We start from the raw sequence: 17,254 nt of genomic DNA, 5'->3' as shown, positions 1-17,254 counted from the left end.
TGGAAAGATCAAAGATGTGGTTGCTAACTGTTGCAGGTATCCGTGCAGAGAAGCTTGAGACTAGATTTAAACAGATTTGTTAATATTCAGTCGACGACTGAGAATTCAACTTGGCACATCATCAAGACTATAACTGAATTGCACATTTCTAAATCCCACACTGCACAACGTTATAAAAACAATATCTATATAATTACACAGACAAAGCTACTACAGAGTACAGACCACATTTTCTTAAGACATATTAAACACAAAATTTTCCAACGTGTTCTAAGATGTGGACACCTTGCAGCTTATACATGAAAATGGAGTTGCTAGAATAATAACAACATCACTCAACATAGGCATATTACTCATATACTATGGAGAACATTAAAATAAGCGGTTGAGTGAAGAAATATGGTTGCCAAGAATGCAAGATCTCTGAAGTTCAAGGGATTAAATTCAAGTGATCAAAGTAAATAGTTGATAGTTGAAAGATGTGGGGACATATCGCTATCAGTGCAGAGAAGCTTGAGACAAAATTCAAACGGATTTGCCAGTCCAGACCAAGAATCAATCAGCCCTATATTTGCACAGGGCAGCTGTCTGCAAATTTGATCATCTCTAAATCCCGAATTGCACATCATTTTAAATACAGTATACAGTATACATTAAGGGAAGCTACAGACCATACTTTCTAGCACATATACCTGTTAAAAAAATATAAACTTTGCTCGATTGATTGGCTACAAAGGAAATGAACCTAGGTTTATAAATGTGCAACTACCTAATTGCAGATTTGCAAACCTTAAATTGTAGAGTGGTAAATACAGCATAAATACAAATGACAGTCAATACTTCCTAACAACCTAACTGTGAAAATTGTGTTGGTGTTCACAGATATGTTAAAATCAAACAACAGGACAATAAATGGTAATTTTTCAAAAGGAATGGGAGAAATCGCCACGGTTTGATGACAAAACTCCAATCAGCTCATGTAAGGACAATAGGCTAGACGGATTCAGCCGCTCTACCAACTCTGATAAAACAGCAGCTTTAGTTTGAGAAGTATAAGAATTCGAACTTGGGTGGGCGGGGATGCATCGCCCATCCCAACCACCGGGCTATGCGTCGGTACACAATTTGAGAAGTATAAGACCTTCATGAACATGGACATGAGCGGCAACTAAGTTACTTAAGCCAACAATGCTTATAGCTTGGCTTTTATACTACCACACATGGGGAATTCTGATGAAGTGCAACTGTGGGTGCAAAAGATTATGAACTCATCAAAACCAGGTTGTCTTACTGGAAATTCAATTTTAAAATTTTGAGGTACAAGTCTTATCCCCTCACCTACAAGCTTCGGGGACAATGTGAAAGAAGCTAATTCATATTTCCATTTCCTGGGCCATCATGGCAAAAACCATATGAGCAATCAATCTCCCCATAAAAGAACCATGCTCTAAGTTCATATACAATTAGCACTAAGTTTGCTCTAATTAACATGCTGCAAAACAAGCATCTGACAAAGCTAATTCAACTAAATTTCCCCAATTATACCATCTAGCCATTACCACCATCCTAAACACAGTACCAAACTAATACAGAAGCTTCAAAAACGATTTCCTACTAAGCCTACAGGAACAAATACATGGAGAACGAACACCTCACCGCCAGGCAGACACGGTGAGCAGAGGCCGTTTCTCCCATGCCAGCGACAAGAACGCGGGCTGCAGCTCCACGAGCGAGTACTTGTACTTGGAATCGTAGTTCCAGAGCAAGAGGTCGGCCTGGCTCATGGCGTAGTTGCTGAGGCGGACCGGCTCGAAGCCGCACCACTCCATCAGCGCCTGCCACTCGCCGCTGCCGGCCATCCTGCCCGTCCTCTCCGCACCCTCCCCTGGCCCGACCGCCCGCCATATGCGCTCCCCGAACATGCACCGCTCCATGGTCACCCTCTCCTCGGAGTCCCTGGCCATGGCCACATCCAGCGACTCGAACACCGACCGGTAGTAGCTCAGCGCATTGGCGAATCGGTCGACGAACCCAGCTCGGTTCAGGCTGACCTCGTACTCCCCGAGGGTGACCACGGCCGGGCTGAGCGACTTGGCGAGGCGCAGGACGCGCCGCACCGGCTCGTCGGAGTCGCCGAGGAGGTGGTAGAGCTGGAGCATGAAGTTGACGGCCACGACCTCGCCTGGCTCGACGGAGAAGTCGGACCCGTCGAGCTCGTGCGCCGGCGCCCGGAGCAGCGGCACGAACTCGAAGTCGACCCCGAGGAGCTGCGCGAAGTCGCGGAGGCGCACGCTGGTCGCGGCGAGCGACGCCGCCGGGTGCGCGCCCAGGTACGGCGAGGGGACGCCGGAGATGCGCACCCGGGACGGCTTCCCCTCGGGCCGCGTGGCCAGCGCCTGCAGCAGCGCCGCCCACTGGATGCCCTGCACGACGCCGAAGTCAACGATGTGGATCTTGGTCGCCGCGCCCGTGGCCTCCAGGATGGCCTGGTTCGCCGTGAGGTGCGCGAACTTGGAGTAGGGGCACGCGTCGTTGAGCGTCTTGTAGCAGAGCGTGAGCTCGTCGGAGGCGAGCCGCGGGTCGGATGACGTTGCGGGGGATGCTGGTGTGCCGCCAAGGGCGAGGCGGCGGGCGAGCGCGTCGGAGAAGTAGAAGGCCACGCGCTCCGCGGGGTCCCCGGCGTCCGTGGCGGCTGCGCGGACCTTCGCGAGCTCCGCGGCGGCGAGGCCGGAGTTGGCCGCGGCGGCGCGGGAGCAGGCGAGGAGGGACTGGAGGATGGGAGCTGAGCAGGAGTCGTCCGAGGCGCTCGGAGACGAACACGCTGCGTGCGTGGCGGTGGCGACCGGGGGGAGAGAGGCCCGCGCATTCTGGTCCTGCGCAGCGGCGGCGATGGCGTCGGCCGGAGGCGGGACGGGCGGCGGCGGGGTGGTGAAGATGAGGCGGTCCAGGTCCGAGTCCTGGAACACGGGGGCCTCCCCTATGAGGCTCTCCATCCAGCCATCGGAGTCGAAGTCTGCGGAGGCGGCGAGGTCGGAGAAGACGGCGTCGGCGGCGGACGCGCCGAAGACGTCGGAGAAGAAGTGCTCGGCGTGGGGCCAGGCGGCGGAGGCGGCGGCGTAGGGCAGCGAGCCCGGGATCTGGGCGTGCGGGGGCGGCGGCTGGGCGGACGGCATGGGCGGCGGCAGGAGGTGGTGGTGGCGCTGCTGCTGCTGGTGCTGGTGCTGCTGCTGCTGCTGCTGGATCACCTGCTGCGCGATGGCCATGAGGTTGCCGCTGTCGGCGCACATGTACGCCATCCCTCGTCGGCGCTGCCGATCCGGGAGCGGCCGGCCGTGGGTGGGAGAGTCGCGGAAATGGTGGATTGGGGGGCTCGCCGATGAATCGGGGCGGTTTCGGGGGGAGCGGAGCGAAGGGAGGAGACGGCGGAGGAGAGCGGCAGGGGGATTTAAAACAGCGCAGTAGGGCAGTGTGGTCGCAGTGGCAGAGAGCACGCTCACACTGTGTGGGGCGCAATTACGGGAGTGCCCTTGGACTGTACTGGTCTTGTTTGCATCTGAGGTCGGTGACCTCAAACGGTAAAATGGGAGCGAGCGAAGAGGGGCAAGGGGGGAAGCGTGGGGAACTTGAAGTCGGGATTCAGGTGGAAGGATCTTCTATGCACAGCAACGAAAAACATAGTGCGTTAAGTTTTAGTGAAGGTTGTGCATATTTGGCTAGCTACGACGCTAATTCTGTTATTAGTGGTTTTACGCGTGCTATTTTTTTTTGTAGGAGCGCTATTTTTCGCAGGAAAATTGAGGAGCAAACTAGCCAAAATTGGGCCTTATGGCTCAAGAGCCACCGAAATCCCCATTTCTAACCCTAGCCATTTCCCAGCAAAAACGGAAGCTTCTCACTCCTCACACGATGTGCACTTGTCGAAGAAGAATAAAAAAATGAAACATTATCTAGGAGGAACTAGACACTACTGATATAGTAGAAGCAGAACTTGGTGTGATAATTTCAAAATTCGTCTCTGACAGAGAATCGAACTTCGGTCATTACGGTGTGTCACTGCGATCCCAACCACTGGGCTACGCCCATGTCGTCTTCAAGAAAAATAATCAACAACACAACAAGCAAGAGTTGTTGTTGCAACAAAAAGAAAGAAATTTGTGAGCCTAGGAAGAAGAAGTTGCTTCCTTTTTTGTGATAATAAGCTATAATCTACAGATTCTTCTTCTGAATCGGATGATGACCCCGCATTCTCCGTCTAGTTCTTCATCCGATTTTGATTAATTACTATTTCTACTGTGTTGTTGGCTTGTTAATTCTTTAGTTTGATGGTTTGTTGTCTACTTATCTTTCTTAAATCTTAATTCTCCATCTTTCGGACTACGTTCGTTGAATTGTTGATGTTACTTGTTAGACTATGATAAATCTTAGTCTTTTATTGTGATCTGGACTTTCTTAATTTGATTTGTTGATCATTATAATATGGACGATTTTTTAGCTCCTAAAATCCATAGTATACATACGATATTTGTCATCTTTTATATTTTCTGTGAAACGCTATTTAAAATAGGGCGCTATTAGCATGTTATAAGTGCATAGCCTATTTTAGAAGGCCACATTTAGCGGGAGTGATGTTTTGGCACATGGGTGCGTATGCTCCCTTTAATTTGAAATACATGTTAGACACATTTTAAAATGTCAAAAAAATTGAAACAAAAATTTCGCACGTACATCTTCATGTGCTACGCGCTCACAAAGTCGTTTCATGAAAAATCGACATGTCATGTGGCGTGTATAAAAAGGACAAAATTCGGTGCTGAAACAAAGACTTGTCAGAAGATAAATTTTCTCTTTTTCGCATAGACTACAAAAAATATGATTTTTTCGTGAAACTTGACGAATACACATATATTATGGAGATGTACGTGTAAATTTTTTTGTCAAAATTTTTTAACACTTAAAAATATGTTTTTATGGTAGAGGGATCATACGCACCCTGGAGCCGAATTGAGTTTCTGACATTTAGCATGCTATTTTTTGTGTTGATGAAGAGCTTCTCACCATATATAACCTTGTTAAACGTAATTAGCATGGAAGTACAAAGTGTATATTTTGTTAACTATTTTTACGTTGTAAATTATTGGTCATTCAAATAGGTTCAACCTTATACCCCACCGTGTAGCGTTGCTATTATATTCGGCAGCTAGCTAAATGGGGTGGATCATAAGTATAAAATACTTATTAGGGTGGGAGTGCTTGTTGTTATTTGGTCGCTCTGACTATGTAGAAATGACAATGTTTTAATGATAAAAGTTCTTCTTGCATGCAAGTTACCTAATGGTATACAACTATGTTCCATTCTTGGTTGTGTCTACAACGCACAGAGAATCGCAGCCTGTTTATGGAGGTGTCTACATCGGAGCTCTTTACCGGAGCCTCTCAAGTCATGCCGGCGGACGGTGCGGCCCCATTTTTTGTTCGACACTCCCGTGTTGGCCCCGTAACGAGGTGGTTGAACGGAGACAACTGTAATACTTGCCACGTTGGATAGATCATGGAAGTGAGCCATACATTCCATCCACCCAACGCTCCTTCCCATCAAGCTCTTGGCTCCTCTCGCTCCTCTCCCACCTGTGAATCTCATCCACCCCTACATCGATTGTGATTACTCCGCCAAGGCTCCGAAGCAACATTGTTGTCTGGTGGTAACTTCTATCGCCAGTCACTGAGCCTACTGAGCCTTCCCTCGGTGCCTCTCGCCAGTGGGAGCGGTTGCGCCGCAACTTGTACCGCCTGACCCCCATCCTGCCGTCGAGCACCACATCTGCCACAGGCATGCCCTCACTTGTACATGTATCCGCATGTTTGTTATTTTCCTGCATTTGCCTACAACAATGAAGATTTGAGTGAGAAAATGAGTTGTCAGTGCCTTCAGTTCCCAATACATCTCACAAGTGTGCTCATTGTAGTGTTTTCTCACTGCAATGGCTCCCTCCATTTTCTCGTATGCAAGCTTAATCATCCAAGGGCATCCTTCCTCACGGTGAACATCAAGCCTAGTTGCTTCATTCTTTGAATTTCTTATCTTAACTCTCTCATTTACACCATAACTGGTTGGATTCTTGTACTCTAGTAGTTTGTGATGCTCATTTGTCAGTTTCAAATCATCATGATCGAGGCTAGCATCCCTCAACCTTAACTATCTATGTGCACTCATTGTTGTCATTAACATCTTTGTCAATGTTATCTAGAAACAGATTGTCATCACCATCTTATGCATCATAATCACTGTGATAAAAAACATTGTCAATGTCACCATCTTCTTCCTCTTCAGCCTCTAACTATGCTGCTAACAGTAAGGCAGGTTCTTCATCACTCTCTTTCTCTTTGAATTTCTCTTCCTCTGCTCCATCTCCTATGTATTTTCTTGGAATTGGAACAATCATTGGAACTGAGCCACAACAGGAAATTGTTATGATCCACCATAATGGATAATATATTGAATTCTCTCATAGCAGCCATCGCTGCAACTATGTGAGCATCATTCTCAATTAGACATAGGTGTCACTCCCAACAACACACCAATAGAATTTTGTTTTATATGTCATCTCATTTCCTCGTTGCTTAACAAAATTCACAAGCCACATAATTGAGAATGTATCAGTGATGCAATTATTAAACAAATATAGAAACCCATTAACATATTGCAGGTGCTCCTTTAGGCCACAGAAAAACCATTGCGATCCAACTCCGTTGTAAACCTGTTATGTGCAAAATCATGACATAAGTTGTCTTGTGCAAGAAAACATGAAACTTGAGTAAATACATTTTATTACCATGTACTATACATGCAAATTTGTCCTACAAATGTACAACACAGAATTGAAGACACCAAGTGCCAACTTCAGGTTACACTACACTCTCAAAATTAAGTTAACTACGCAAACTTGAAATTCAGTTAACTTGTGCGTCTTCAATTTCGAGCTAAACTGTGAAGTGATCCTCAGTTACTACACCAATATTGGTACCACAGCACAAGCAATGGAACAAAAGCATTGACCGATTCTGCATCAACGTGTTCATAAAAAAAGAAAGCTTTTCCGATCAACTTAAATTGTCGCCGAAACACGGCACCCACCATATCAATTAGAACCTACGTCAACTAGTTCCCAAAGCACTACAACAATGTTGTCAACTGATTTTGCGCAACTAATCTTTTGTAGATGGCCGAATACCTGAGGGTGACGTCAATGGCCGCGATGGTCGCTCGGCGGAGAGAACACAAGAAGCAGAGAAAAAGGTCGTGCCGTAGTGCGAAGGTTTTTCACGCCACTGTCGCTGGCGAGTATCATTGGCTATCGGCTAGAGCTCCACCGCCACCTACGAAATCGACGTCTCCTTCCTCGCCAACGCAAAAAAGGTAACTACCTTGCTTGTCTGCGTGATTTGTACGGCCATGTAGGTTAAAGAGAAAGAGAGGACTGTCTTGCAAATTTTTTGTGAATGTGTGATGGGAAGAACCTCTATGCTATTTCTTGTATTGTTTGTGCTCCCGTGAAAACGACCGTTTCCCGCCTGGACAAGGACAAGTGTTGCCTCCGAATTCAATTGTACAAACTATGCACCCGCACAAGGTTCGGTATGACCCGGCCATAGTTTCGAACATGTTATTATATGCAAATGCACTCGTTGGACAAGTTGTTTTAGTAACGGTGCAGTTACTTACCTCTTTTAAAAAGGCTTGTTTTACTGTACCTTTTACCAATCATAATAGATGGAGAGGTATGAATTACCGAACGGCTAAGATTAACCGGTGAAGATTAGGTCCAATAGACCCAGTGACATTTGACACGCCAGAGAGCAAGCAGAGGACGAGAGGAGCACGAGCAGGCCAGACAGGTGAGCCCGCGCGGGCGGGAGCCATCGTGGCCACCAGCGTCTCCGAGTATGCGAGCTGTCCAGGTCGAGGCGCTCGTCAGGCGTCGTGGACATCACCATGCGTGGCCCGTTCCATCGCCAACTTGCCGGAGAGCGAGCAGAAGCACGATATGGGCCACAGGCCCTACGGGTATACGCGCTGCCTCACACAAGGCATTTGCCGGGCGTCAAGCGCGTCGTGGACGTCGGTGTGCGTTGCCGCCGTGCCATACGTACGTCCCCATCGCCGGAGAGCAAGGAGCAGCACTGGCAGGGACAGACATGCGCACTAGCTAGAGAGGACGGGAGACATCGTGTGTGCACCTGTGACACCGCAGTCGGGGCGTCTACATTCTAGGCGCCGGGCTCTGTGGTGGACTGTGCCGTGCGTGGTGCGGCCGCTGCTCCGCGGGCGCTTCGAGCTCCACTCCATTACTGGCACCGTGCTCCCGCACCTAGTCATGTTCAAGGCGTAGGTCCTCGCCGCGTTTCTATAGGACGCCATCATCGCCGAGACGGATGTCCACCGCCACCGACACTTCGTTGTACATCTGCCAAGAAAGACCAGGCTGTAGCCGCAACACACCATGCCATCCCGTTGCTGGCGCCCGGGATACGGCTGGCCATCACCTCCGCCCATTGTAGGTACAACTTCTTGTCAAGGATACCGTTATCGTAGAGCTCTCCCATGGACATGCTCCGGCTAATCGCCGCCGGAACCGCACGGAGAAGGAAGAAGGGTTAGAATGTCTTTTTTTTCGTATGACACGGCGAAGTTGGACTCTCTTTGGATATTGGGCTGGGCCCGTGTACGGCCTTGGTTGGAGTGGTGGCGTGGTGCAGAAATTTACCAGTGGTATGAATCATACTTCTCAGGTTTTTAGTAGTGGTATCAGTTTTTATGTCCAAAATAAAGGGTTGTTATTCATTTGAGGGTACCACAAAACAATTTTTTAGAAAACATCAGCTGGAGTAGTCTAATTTTATTTTCTTTCAATTTCTCTTGTCGCAGGAGTTTGGCTGCATGACCATCCACGCGCGTCCCTCATAACTGAACGGACGACCACCAGGGTCGAGCTGCCGTCCACTGGACGACGAGTGAAGTTGGCAGACAATCTTCGACACACACACAGACAGGGTGGACCACGGCGAACGCTGACCGTTTCCTCGCACTCCGTCGTCGTCCTCGCTGGGCGCTGGCCCGTGACGGTCTCGCTGTCCCTCCCTCCGGCGTCCGGTCCCCGGGGCCCCCAACCGGGAGAACCGAGGCGAGGCAAGGCCGTACGAACTCCGTGCTCGCGGCGGCAGCCCGCCCGGCGCTCGCGCCCCTGTACGGTACGGCGCCCGTGACATGACGTGACCTGTGCTGCTGTGCATTTGCTGTCTCTGCCACCTCCGCCGCACGGCCCGCCATGCAGCCATCTCTGTGACGCGACGGCGACGCCACCTCTCGCCTCGGGTTGATTTACACAAAAATAACCCAAAATTGAAAGAAAAGCACAGACTGATCCTCTGGCGAAACTATTTCACGAATCTAACCCTTTTGTGTGGCGCCCCTCTCAAGGGCGCCACACGTGCCCATGTGGCGCCTCTAGCTACGGCGCCACACACCCATCCGACGTGGCCCGTCGACGCCGAGCCGGTGACCCCGATCCGACGTGGCGGCACGAGTGGCGCCGCTCCGGCCGGCGCCACACTTTGAAAGTGTGGCGCCCCGGGAAGGGCGCCACACATTGACTTAAGTTTGGGCGCGCGCGCGCCCGACCCCGACCCTTCTTTTTCTTTCTCTTCTTCTTCCTCCTCCCCAACCCGGTTCTCTCTCTCCTCCCTCTCCCCCCACCAAATCCACCACCAAATCGTCGGATCCGTCCGTGGAGATCGTTCCCCATCCATTTGTCAAGGTAATCTCCTTCAAATCTTCTCCATTCATCCACTAATTTCATAGATCGGGCTAGATTTGGACATGAACCCTAGACATGTTTTTTTTCTTTTGTGCACTCTATATTGTATTGTTTGTGTTGGAGATGGTAGCCTCATGTATGCATGTGTTTGAACCATAGATGTGTAGAAATCTACATATGAAATTTCACATGTATGTGTATGAACTCTATGTATGTATGTGTATGTATGTGTATGAACCCACATGTATGCCTAGTATTTGTGATGGAGTAACTCATATTTGTTAGTTGAATGGATCGTAATATGGTTCAAAAATGTAAACATGTAGGATGGCCGGTGCCGGTGGACGGGGAAGGGCGGCCGCCGCGGTCCCGGGCGCCCCGGGCCGGGAAGGGGCCGCCGCGGTGGAGCAGGCAAGGGCCCCACGATCACCGTCACCCGCATCCTCCTCGTCTTCGCATGACGAACGCCGCTTCGAGTTCCTCCTCCGCATCGACGACGACCCACTCGGCATCAAGCGGCCACCGGACAAGTTCGCCGAGTTCATCGACGCCGTCGAGCCGGCGCACTTGCAGCCTACGGGAGGCTAGCCGCAACCTCGCCGCCGGCCCGTGGAGGTCCTCGTTCGACGGGCAGGGCAAGATGTACCCGCACACGGGGTGGGACAAGTTCGCCCGTGACCTCCACCTCGAGCCCGGCTGCCAGCTCACCTTCCTCGTACGAGGGGGACGGCGAGATGATCGTCAAGGTTTTCGACGACACCGCCTCGCCGTGTGCACTACCCCCACACCGGCGAATCCGGCTCCGACACCGATAGTTAGAACGTCGAGTGTTGTCAACTCTATCTTCGTTGCTTCGTGTTGTTTGAATTCTATCTTAAATTGTATGAAACTATGTGCTACGATGTTAGGTATGATGATGTTATGTCGATGATGTGTGTACGAAATGGCCGTTGATATGATGTGTGTATGACATAGCTTTTGACATGATGGCGCTTTTGTTGGAATATGGTAGGATTTTCCATGGTTTTAACACATGTCAATGAGTGGCGCCCTTCCCACCGGCGCCACATTGCACAATGCGTGGCGCCCGTGGCATCGGCGCCACAGCATGCATGTCTAATTGCACAAACCATCTGTAAGACAAATCGTTCGGGACTTAGCCGTTTTGGCGACCCTCTTTGTGTGGCGCCCGTGGCATCGGCGCCACACATGCTAGTGTGGCGCGCGTGCCACGGCGCCACACGAGAGGGTCGCCAAAACGGCTAAGTCCCGCATCGATTTGTCTTACGATGATGTTTTGGGTCCAATAGTTCAAATAAGTTGGCATGTGTGGCGCGAGGCCACGGGCGCCACACAAGCTTGTGTGGCGCCGATGGCACGGGCGCCACACAAAGAGGGTCGCCAAAACGGCTAAGGACTTATCTTCCGGAGCCCCTGGATGTTTTCGACCAAATAGCTCATATAAGTTGGCATGTGTGGCGCCGATGCCACGGGCGCCACACAAGCACTTGTGGCGCCAGTGGGAAGGGCGCCACACATGGACTTGTGATAAAACAAAGAAAAATCCTACCATATTCCAACAGTTTTGACAACAAGAACATTGCACTGAATATGTTTTGACCGTACCATACATAGACACAGCATAATGGTTCAAATGACAAATAAGGTTCGACGACATCAAGGTTTCAATTACAATAAGGTTCAACGACACGAAGGTTCGAGAAGATCAAGGTTCAGACAACATAATGGTTCGACAACAAGAACATAGCCAAGGTTCACCGCGTCGCAAATGCTCCCTCCCCCTTGCCTTCTTCTTCTTAGCTTCTTCACCAATTCTTCCTTCTCCCTTAAGTCACGAGCCAATCGAACGACCGAATCGAAGAAGTGGTGGCGCTCCTCCGTCTTTGCAGCCTTCCGCTTGAGCTCTCTCCTCCTTGATGCGTTCAGCCTCCCTTTCCACCTCCTCTAGGTGCATCCTATTGGCCCTCTCCCTCGCAATTTGCTCAAGTTGGCGGCTCCTCGAGAATTTTATACGTGCCTCGCGGTCCCGTCTCGGCCTTCGCCTTGGCATTCCTCCTCTTGTGGAACAATATGTATTCCTCATACTGTTTTTGCATACGGGCACTCTCCGCCATCTTCTTGTCTTCCTCCTCCTTCTTCTTCCTCTCTAGTGCTTCCTTCTCCTTCTTCCGCACCGTCCTTACCGCCTCCTCCCAAACGGACTCCTCCTTCTCATTGCCCTCCCATGCTCCCTTCCCCTTGGTGGGTTGAGTTGCCATACCCGTAAACCAAATTGAAAAACCAAAGTTAGTCATGGAATATGAAAATAGAAAGTACAATGCAAGTAGTAACTTCGAGACACATACGGATAAGGCCCCGCTAGGTATCGTAGCATACTAGCACCGCGACGGCCACCTCTACTAAGCCCTAAGTGAATCCTTTGTTGCCTTGGAGCTTTTCGCCATTGTGGTTGATGCCTTGAGGCTTGTTGCCTTGGAGCTTGTTGCGTAGGAGCTTGTTGCCGTTGGGCTTGTGTGCTTGGAGCTTGTTGACGCGTTTGGCTTGGAGGAGGTTGACGCGTTTGGCTTGGAGGAGGTTGACGCGTTTGGCTTGGAGGAGGTTGACGCGTTTGGCTTGGAGGAGTTTGACGCGGTTGGCTTGGAGCTTGTTGGCTTGGAGCTTGTTGGCTTGGGGTTTGTTGGCTTGGAGGTTGATTTGAAGCTTGTTGGCTACTTGATGCTTGACTTGTGCTAGCATCATTGCCCTTTGATTTTTTGCCGGATATGCACTTCCTTTTATTGTGGCCCTTACTATTGCAGGATCCACAATTAGTTGGCTCGCGAGCTTCTTGGAATAACCCTGTTTCCGGAATGACCCCATCTATCCATATCTCCGTGATACCTCTTTGTCTTTCTTCTTCCACGTTTCACAACCTTCCATTCCGGATCTGGCCAAACTTGCACTCCATGATACTCCGGCCATTGTGATTGATCCAAGTAAGGACAAAACCTTGGAGCCCATGTCCTCTTTGTGGCTTCGATTGAGAACTCGGACTCCCGAACGGTGAGCGGGTTATTGTAGTCGACACGTCTAGTGCGTGCCGCTGTTAGCAAGTGGGAGCAAGCAAAATGAAGCAAAGAGGGCCTCCTACATGTGCATTCACATGTCTTTAGGGACACACGGAAAGCCCGGCCTCCGTGTTGGACACCACCTTGTGTGGTGCCTCCCGGCTCATTCACTTGGTAAACCCAGTCAACATTATCATAACATGTAGCCGTTTGGGAGTCGGCCTTCCTCGCCTGAAAATCCATGAACTCTTGAACCTTCTTTGGGAACTCGGCATTCAAAGCAATTTCCTTCTCCGTTTCATCGGTGTAGTTCTGGAAATAGACATTCAACTTCTCGAATGTGTATTGAATGATTGCCATCACGGGCAATGCACGGACACCCTTCAAAACATTGTTGAAGCACTCGGCCATGTTGCTTGTCATTTGGCCATATCTCCTCCCATCCTCATCATAAGCTCTTGCCCACTTTGAGTTAAATACGAGGTGTCTATGAAGAAACTCTTGACCACCCGCGTTGAGGTCTTTGTGCTTCAGCAAGCCGTTGTATAGGTTTGCGAAGCGGCGCTCCGAATAAGCGAGGCAACAATCTTGAAGAAGGTCGACAACTCTTTGCTCTTGCATGCCCGTAGAAGTTCGCACAAAAATGCCTCATGCACCATCGGTGATGCAAGGGAGCATGCCCGGGAATTGGAACCTCCACCGCATTGAGAATTCCTTGATGACGATCGGAGATGACACACACTTCCTTTGAGGGTGGTATGACCCTCGTCCTCAATATATGGAAAAACCATTGCCGCTTATCATTGTTCTCAATCTCTACCAATGCAAAAGCCAATGGTACTAAACGGTTGCTTGCATCACTTGCTATTGCCACCAATAGTGTGCCCTTGTATTGACCGGTCAAGAAGGTACCATCCACGGCTATGACGGGCCTACAATGTTCGAATGCCCTCGTGCATTGCCGGAATGACCAAAATGCACGGTGAAATACCCTCACTCTTTTACCATCATGCAATGTCATTTTGGTTGCGAAGGCTCGACCACATGCACCATGCCCGGGTTAGTTGCGGCCATCGCTAACAACAACCTAGGGATACGGTTGTATGCTTCCTCCCAATCACCGTACAACATCTTGAATGCGGCTTGTTTGGCCTTCCATGCCTTCCCGTACTTGACGTCGTAGGCAAACCGGGATTTGACCGTATCTTGCACGGACCTAATGCTCATGATAGGAAGTGATGATATCTCCGCCGAGAGCTTGTATGCAATGAACTCGGATGTGAGTTGACTGGTGATCCGCCGTGCATCCTTGCCATCAAGCTTCGGTCCCCGGCACATGTGAGTGGCTACACAACTTGTTATGTGCCAAGAGGGCCCTTTTTTGAAAGGTCGTGCACGGACAACCCATGGGCACCTTTTATCCACACATTTTAGCGTGTACCGCTTCTTCAAGTCCGAGTGAACAACGATGTAAGGGCGATGATGCTTAATGGAGAACTCCTTCAACCATATCTTCAATTCCAAGAATGTATCAAACGTTAGCCCTTTAGAGATCATAGCCGTCCTACCATCCACATCTCTCTTGGATAGTGGCCTAGCTCCAAGAAGTAAACTTTTACCACCATCAACCACGGCTCCATCCGCAAGACTAACATCACGGAACAATGGTACCCTGGATATCCCGTCCGGTTACCTTCTTGAAGATCTCGGCTCTTTCGGCTTCCTTAGCCGTGAAGCCATCCTCGTCAACCTCCTCTTCGGGTCCATCATCATCCGAGTCCGACGCATAGCATCGGGAATAAGGAATGGAGTGGTCCATCTCCTCTTGCGTCCAATATTTATCCAAATCACCCACATTGTTGCCATTCATCTCGAAACAATCATCACCGTCTTCGTGCTCATCATACTCATTATCCAACGGAGGTTGTTGGGCAATGGGAGATTGGACAATGGGAGATTGGGTGGCCTCTTCTTGGCTCATGGGTGGAGGAGTCCTCTCGAACGGGGAGGAGGGCTGGCTAAGGTCAAGCTCGATACGAGCCTCAACCGTCTTGGTTGCAAACAACTCCAAAGCCTTATCTTGTGACCCGGCCACCGTCTCCTTGTAAATGGACCAACGTTGCTCGGAGTTGATACGCATTATCTTCCAACGGGTGTGCATTCCAAACCCCACATTATGCCTTCCCTCTAGCTCAATACCATCATTTGACTCATTCCAATTCAACTCAACCCTAACTTGTGCTACCACCTCCGCAAAGCTAGGGCTAACGTCAAACACCAAGTCAACCTCTTCCGGGTCCGCTCTATGTTTCCCTTCAAGTAAGCATCCTTGTCCACATGATGAACATGAACAATTCTTTCCATCCCCCTAGCATAATGGGAACAACACATACACACATGTGTTCATTAGATACCATAATCAACATAATCTACCCATACAAACTAGCACACTACCATTTCTTCTACTTCAACAACCCTAACATCCAACCAAATCCATCTCCACCCTCAAATCAACCAAATCCACATCTAGGGTTTCACATATAGATTGGAGCAAATACACAAAATCAATGGATGAAAAGAGGGGAAACGGAGGAGATTACCTCAAGCAACGAGTTGGGAACGATCTCCACTGACGTATCCGACGATTTGGTGGTTGATTTGGTGGGGAGAGAGGGGGAGAGAGAAAACCGGCGCCTTTGGAGGAGAGAAGAGGAACAGAGGAAGAAAGAAAGAAGAAGGGTCGGGCCGGGCGCGCGCGCGCCCAAACTTAAGTCAATGTGTGGCGCCCTTCCCGTGGGCGCCACACTTTCAAAGTGTGGCGCCGCCGTGGCGGCGCCACTCGTGGCCGCCACGTCGGATCGGGGTCACCGGCTCGCGCGTCGATGGGCCACGTCGGATGGGTGTGTGGCGCCGAGCTATAGGCGCCACATGGGCACGTGTGGCGCCCTTGGGAGGGCGCCACACAAAAGCGGTTAGATTCGCGAAATAGTCTTCGCTGCAGGTCGCCGCGCTTTTCTTTCAGTTTTGGGTTATTTTTGTGTAAATCGCCTCGCCTCGGCTGCGGTACCGGTCCTGCCTGGCAGTGGCAGCTGGCTTCCTTCCTTTGACCAGCCACGTCAGATCCTCGGTGGGCCAGGCGTATTAAACCTGAGGTAAATGCGGCTGAGCAGTCGAACGAGGGGACGTTGTACCGCACAACACGCCTCGAGGAGCTATGGCCTATGGCTAGCCTGACACGCGCTGCTGCCGGTTTTGCCGTCGCCGTCGCCTCCGTTTCAGTGCTACTCTCCTCGCTGTAGATCGGGAGTAGGGCGCAGCGCTGACCTTCAAAAAGCTAACATCGTTAATGGCGTTCCCGCCGTTTGGTGGTGCTGCTTCGGCCGCTTCTTTCACGGCGTGCGTAAATGATACGCTGCCGAGATTCGTGCGGATAGCGAGTAGGCTAATCAAGCGGAGCCTCGTGTAGTCGTGTCTGAATCAGCGAGCCAACACGGGCTACCGGCCAAATTCCAGCTCGTCGTGGGTGCCACAGGCCCGGCGCGCGCGACGGCGGGAGAGGGCCCCGACCCCGTCTGTGTATCGATCTTGAGTACTGCGCGGCCGCGCCCGCGATCTCGGGGACCGTGGGAACACGGTGATCGGAGCGACCGCCGCCGGCAGTGTCAGCGGCCGCGCGACCTCCTGATTTTCGTTTCTCGTTCCCTGTCTCGAGATTTGTCGGCTCCGATTTCTCTACTCTTGCGGCCCGCGGATCCACGCTGAATCCTCCATGGAGAAAAGAGTACTACCCCATGTATAGGGTCATGGAGAAGGTTAATTACATGGCCCCAGAACATCTCCAATGCGCCAATGCATTTTAACATCCAAAATGTTCGATTGTGTCGGCTCGCCAACATCATGCGGCTCAAAGTGACCGTTGTATCGGGTATCTCCAGCGATGCAGATACATTTTTTTAGCGGCGACAACGTTAAGATCGTTAATGGCGGTTTAACGCCCCGTCGAGGCGTGCCGCCGGCGATTACCGGTTCACGCGCGATGACGGTCGTTCCCGCGCTTGCCCAACACATAGTCAAGTTTCGCTGGTGTTTGCACACTATTTATGATGCCGCACTAGCCTCTCCTCTCTATCATCGACTAGCCCCTCCGCAAAGACTAGCTTTTCTTTGCACCACCGACGCTCTCCTCTTCAGAACAATGCTGCAGTGGCTGGCGACCATGTACTCGATTCTAGGCTGTAACGGCCGTACGCCGCAACCACCACCGTAGCCACAGCCGCCGCAGCTTGAGCCCATAGCCCGACACCGAGTTTGAGGTACCATACTTAAACTGCAACGACTCCGGCGACTCCCAGTTCGACGAGTGGAACGGGGCGT

The 17,254-nt window shown here is 50.7% G+C and overlaps 1 protein-coding gene across 1 annotated transcript; it reads right to left on the bottom strand.

The window, feature by feature from the left end:
* Positions 1 to 1,413: 1,413 nt before the first annotated feature.
* On the bottom strand, positions 1,414 to 3,296 carry LOC124700394 (SCARECROW-LIKE protein 7-like). The gene has a single exon (XM_047232526.1). The coding sequence runs from the start codon at positions 3,294 to 3,296 to the stop codon at positions 1,653 to 1,655; it is 1,644 nt and encodes a 547-aa protein (XP_047088482.1). The 3' UTR covers positions 1,414 to 1,652.
* Between the last annotated feature and the right edge of the window lie 13,958 nt (positions 3,297 to 17,254).

Source organism: Lolium rigidum, chromosome 3 (assembly GCF_022539505.1).
Source record: "Lolium rigidum isolate FL_2022 chromosome 3, APGP_CSIRO_Lrig_0.1, whole genome shotgun sequence".
NCBI classification, from domain to species: domain Eukaryota; kingdom Viridiplantae; phylum Streptophyta; class Magnoliopsida; order Poales; family Poaceae; genus Lolium; species Lolium rigidum.
This window is presented reverse-complemented; position numbering and strand designations above follow the sequence as displayed.

What these genes read in the sequence shown, in the direction of transcription:
- LOC124700394 (XM_047232526.1), bottom strand. Translation starts at nt 3,296, where the DNA reads ATGGCGTACATGTGCGCCGACAGCGGCAACCTCATGGCCATCGCGCAG.